General features: G+C 45.0%; 2 protein-coding genes across 4 annotated transcripts in view; one reads left to right on the top strand and one right to left on the bottom strand.

Annotated features, from left to right (window-relative positions):
- Positions 1-5,000, bottom strand: part of LOC125037734 (zinc transporter 1-like) — a gene marked incomplete in the record, with an annotated part of 46,410 nt that overhangs the window by 27,715 nt on the left and 13,695 nt on the right.
- The window catches only part of LOC125037735, a 7,320-nt gene that overhangs the window by 1,694 nt on the left and 626 nt on the right, over positions 1-5,000 (top strand). The window contains exon 2 of one of the 3 annotated variants that reach the window (XM_047630929.1): positions 1,689-1,921. The exons of 1 other annotated variant lie outside the window; for it this stretch is intronic. In XM_047630929.1, coding sequence (XP_047486885.1) covers positions 1,689-1,692 — 4 coding nt within the window. In that variant the 3' untranslated portion in view covers positions 1,693-1,921. Of the gene's footprint in view, positions 1-1,414; positions 1,922-5,000 lie in introns of those variants that run through there. One more of the 3 variants, XM_047630927.1, reaches the window with a different exon arrangement.

The raw sequence follows: 5,000 nt of genomic DNA, 5'->3' as shown, positions 1-5,000 counted from the left end.
GGTAACTTAGGGTGGAATGAGCGACGAAGGGGCGGAATTGGTAACTTAGGGGTGGAATGAGCGACGAAGGGGCGGAATTGGTAACTAAGGGTGGAATGGGCGACGAAGGGGGAATTGGTAACTTAGGGTGGAATGAGCGACGAAGGGGCGGAATTGGTAACTTAGGGTGGAATGAGCGACGAAGGGGCGGAATTGGTAACTAGGGGTGGAATGAGCGACGAAGGGGCGGAATTGGTAACTTAGGGTGGAATGAGCGACGAAGGGGCGGAATTGGTAACTTAGGGTGGAATGAGTGACGAAGGGGCGGAATTGGTAACTAAGGGTGGAATGGGCGACGAAGGGGCGGAATTGGTAACTAGGGGTGGAATGGGCGACGAAGGGGGAATTGGTAACTTAGGGTGGAATGAGCGACGAAGGGGCGGAATTGGTAACTAGGGGTGGAATGAGCGACGAAGGGGTGGAATGAGCGACGAAGGGGCGGAATTGGTAACTTAGGGTGGAATGAGCGACGAAGGGGCGGAACTGGTAACTAAGGGTGGAATGAGCGACGAAGGGGGGGATTGGTAACCAGGAGTGGAATGGGCGACGAAGGGGCGGAATTAGTGACTAGGGGGCGGCATGAGCGACGGAAAGACGGCGCAAATCGGGGAGAACAGCCAATCAGCACAATAACGAGGGACATCCATCACGGCGAGAGAATGCATAACGGAACGGCCGGCGGAGATGAAGATATCGACAAGCTGAACAAACAACGTATGAAAGACACTACGCAGAGGAGCTTTCTGGAGCGGGACGCGCATTACGAAACAGAATCTACACTCCCCATCCCTTTTTGCTTCTCCGAGCTTAACGCACATATGCTTACGCAAGTTAGTAGGGAGAAACTTGGCTCGGATCCTTATTACATCCTATGATAGCTCTGCTTTTAGATGTAAATTCGGAAAGTCTATAATGATAATTTAACTGCGCTCTCACGCCTCGTTACTTTTTTAAAGGCCTGCCGGCGTATATCTTCATCAGGAGCCTGTGAGAAGTAATTTTATGTGGAACTACGATTATTTTTTTAAAATCGTTTCCAATGTATATCTTCCCTTCTTCCCCATTTCCTCTCTTCTCTTTTAGCATCCATTTTAATTTTTTTTTTTTGTATTTACCTATTCACCTCATCTCCCCTTCTTTTTCATCCCCATTGATTTCTTCCCTTTTTTCAGATTTTCATTCTTACCTCTCTGGTTGTGTAACATTAAATTATTTAAAGTAGTAAAAGACGCATGTATAATGACATTACACGGCCTTACATTCACCCATTTTAATTACAGCGCCAAAATTAATTTCATTGTGGGGGTAGAATACAAAACCCGCTTTTTAAATGGAAATAATAATATTAAGCCACGCGTCCAAACCGATATTGCAGATCACAAGTGTGGCGGATCTTTCTCACTATCTCCTTTCCCCGAAGCACGCAGCGCCCGCGCTTTGCGTCATGCCGACGTCATCGACACGTAGCCGTGACGTCACTGCTGCACACGGGCCCCAACCAAGGATTCACTTACAATAAGCTTTCACAACTTTTAATGTCCTCATTAGTGCACTGTTATATAAAGAGGTATTAAGACGAGATGCATTTGCTCTTGTGTCGTTTGGGAAAATAATGAGAAATAAACTATTTGTAAATCATCTCCTTAAAGGTGAGATGTTGCGCACGGCCCCACGAGGCTGAGGGAGAGCGGTGGACGTCAGCCAAAATACCAGCACGAGGTAGTCATACAACCCTACATTGTGGATCTTCACAATCATGGATAGTGAAAAAAAAACATTAAATCACCCGCAGTCGGACTATGCCGATTCAAGCGGAACCATGCCTTGAATTCGTTTTCAAACTATTTTTTGTAGAATACAATGAATTGTATAGCCTCCGCTAGAAAGTCATTTATTTACCAAAATATTGGTCTACACTTCTTGCAAAAATTATTCGTTATTGATATCACCATCATTCACTCCACAATCACCGACTGTGTACCTGTAAATTGACATGGCAGCTGCAGTTACCTCTTATTTTGAATATTTTTCTTCCACTTTTTCCCTTGTAGCGGAACTACCAACAATGTAGGTGAGCGCGGCCCCGTGTGTCCGTGTGCGTGTCAGTGAACATGAGTGTTGGTGCGTGTGTGTGAGAATATGAATGTGAGTGTGAGTGTGAGTGTGCGAGTATAAGTGTGAGTGCGTGTGCGTGTACGTGTGCACGGGCGCGGGCGTGCGCATGTATGTATGGTTGCGTGCGCACACGCGTGTCCCAATTTGTGTATCTGTGTATATGCGTGCTCCATGTATGTGTCTGTGTATCTGTGTATATGGGTGCTCCATGTATGTGTCTGTGTATCTGCGTGTGAGCGAGCATGAGTGTGGGTGCCGTGTGCGTGTGTTTCCTAGTAGCGTTATCCACACGTCACCTCAGGTTCCCGCCGCCGCCGCCGCTGTTGCTGCACACGGCACCTTGCTTCAGCCCGCCGGTCCGTCGCTACACACGTTTTTGCTACATCTTTCTTTTATACGGTGGTTTTTCATCTGTTTAATCTTCTGCCTGATCTCTTCTCCACCCTCTCTTTATCAGTTAATGCAAACATACATATGCGCATCCAGGAGATAAGAAAACTGCATTTCAGGTTATCAGTCGAGCGCGGGTTGGGAGACGGAGCGATCGATTGAGGGAAGTGTCAGGACAGTGCATAGAGGGGAGGGCAGGGAGGGTCTGACGGAGGGAGAGTTACCTGAATTCGAAACGTGTATCTATGGAGGGGACATGTACACATTAGACACGCACGCCAAAATACACACACGCGCGCACTTACACGGAGACACCACGCGCTTCCACGAGACCCACCTCCCATACATCAATACATTTCCCGACTCACTGCTTACTGAGCCCACAGCTTCCCACTCTATTCTGATACGTCATGGAAATGTACTTAGGATCGGAAAGATGGGGGGGCTAGGGACAAGTAGGTTAGGCTTACCTGTATTCGAAACTAAACACGATAGTATATACAGGTTGACCATGCGGCCCTCGGGGAAAAATAGATTTTAGTGGGTATGGGAAATCACTGCTTCTATTGGCACTTAGAGGGAACTAAATGCGGAGCTTGAGGGGAGAAGCCCAATCTTGGGAGGGTAGCAGCTGAGGTCCCCGTAGTGACCACAAATGACGGTCTGTTTTTGTATATATGTATGCATGTGTTTGTGCATATATGTAAGCACAATATATATATATATATATATAATTATATATTACATATACATATAGATACATATATATGTGTATATATACACACATATACATATATAAATACACATACATATATTATATGTATATATATTTCATATGCAAGTGTACATATACTATATTTGTACAGTGTGTGTGTGTGTGTGTGTGTGTGTGTGTGTGTGTGTGTGTGTGTGTGTGTGTGTGTGTGTGTGTGTGTGTGTGTGTGTGTGTGTGTGTGTGTGCGCGCGTGTGTGCGTGTGCGTGGTGCGTGTGCATACATACATACATTACATATACACTATATATACAATTATATATATTTCATATATAATATGTACATATATATACTATACATATATACAATATATAATTATATATATATATATATATATATATATATATATATATATATATGGGGAAATAGCAGCAATTCAGAGTAATAGATCAGCATCGGCCGTGGTGGAGGTAAACAGTATGGAGTGGCGGCGGTGTCACAGGTAACCATACAGCGGCCATCCAGTTTAATGACCGGCCGAACCATCGAAGCCAGTTAGGTTCAACCCAGAGTCTATAGTCTATGTACCTAAGTGGAAGGCCATTTGCGGTGGCGTGAATGTGGAAATTACTGGCTAACCTGATTGTTCCCGGTTGGCGACATAAACCAATCAACACTTTTTATATCGTTACAGCCGATGCTCCAGTAAAAATAGATTGTATAAATGAGCATAATACAAGTGCAAATGCTCCCTTTTGATCCAATATTTGATCGAAAAACCTATTCGCAAATTCCCTCGATGTCTGACCCCGTAATTTGCATAAACACCAATTATCCAATCAACAACTCTTAACAAGTTAGCCTGCAGAGCGCACAAACTCAATTTTACTGCTTTCCTCCCTCCATGTTTCCCGCCAATCCACCAAAAGTTAGCCTTATTGCGGTTATCATGGCAACCGAGCGCCTTTCCCGCGAGGATTTTCCTACGAGGACTCTCTGGATTCGAGGATCCGATGACGCAACACCCGGCCCGTAGGATTGCACATAAAATCCGGCCAAAGTTTTCTCATCTCCGGCAGCGTTGTTCTTTAACTAGATATTCTTCATTCGGAAACTACGAGCATTTCAGATTAAAGGGAAGCTATAGTTGTGTGAGTGTGAGTGAGTGAGTGTGAGTGTGAGTGTGAGAGTGTGTGTGTTAGTGTGAGAGTGTGAGTGTGTGTGTGTGTGTGTGTGTGTGTGTGTGTGTGTGTGTGTGTGTGTGTGTGTGTGTGTGTGTGTGTGTGTGTGTGTGTGTGTGTGTGTGTGTGTGTGTGTGTGTGTGTGTGTGTGTGTGTGTGTGTGTGTGTGTGTGTGTGTGTTTGCGCGCGTGCGCGCGCACGTATATCGACAACTATCATATACCCGATTTTTATCGCCCAGCATTGGGAATCGCGTTCAAACCCACAGAAACGAAGAGATAATATTGTCCGGCGAGGGCCATATTTTGGTCAGCATTCAGAGCCGAGCCGGCGGGTACTATTGCTGTCAGCGCCTGGTGTGGCGTGCGCGTATTGTAAAGAAAAATTGACCGGTCGGATAAATTATTCATATAGCATATTTCTTTCATCACTGCCTGGAAACAAGCACAAATGTAAAATGTATACCCCATGTAACTAAAAAAGATCATACATGATAATAGCATGTGGCTTATTATCAATCTGGCTTATTATCAGTCTGTCATTCTGTTATGATACTGTACAC

This window comes from Penaeus chinensis, chromosome 24, assembly GCF_019202785.1.
Source record: "Penaeus chinensis breed Huanghai No. 1 chromosome 24, ASM1920278v2, whole genome shotgun sequence".
Classification (NCBI taxonomy): Eukaryota; Metazoa; Arthropoda; class Malacostraca; order Decapoda; family Penaeidae; genus Penaeus; species Penaeus chinensis.
Note: the sequence above shows the minus strand (reverse complement) of the source record. Positions and strands in the feature narration are given on the sequence as shown.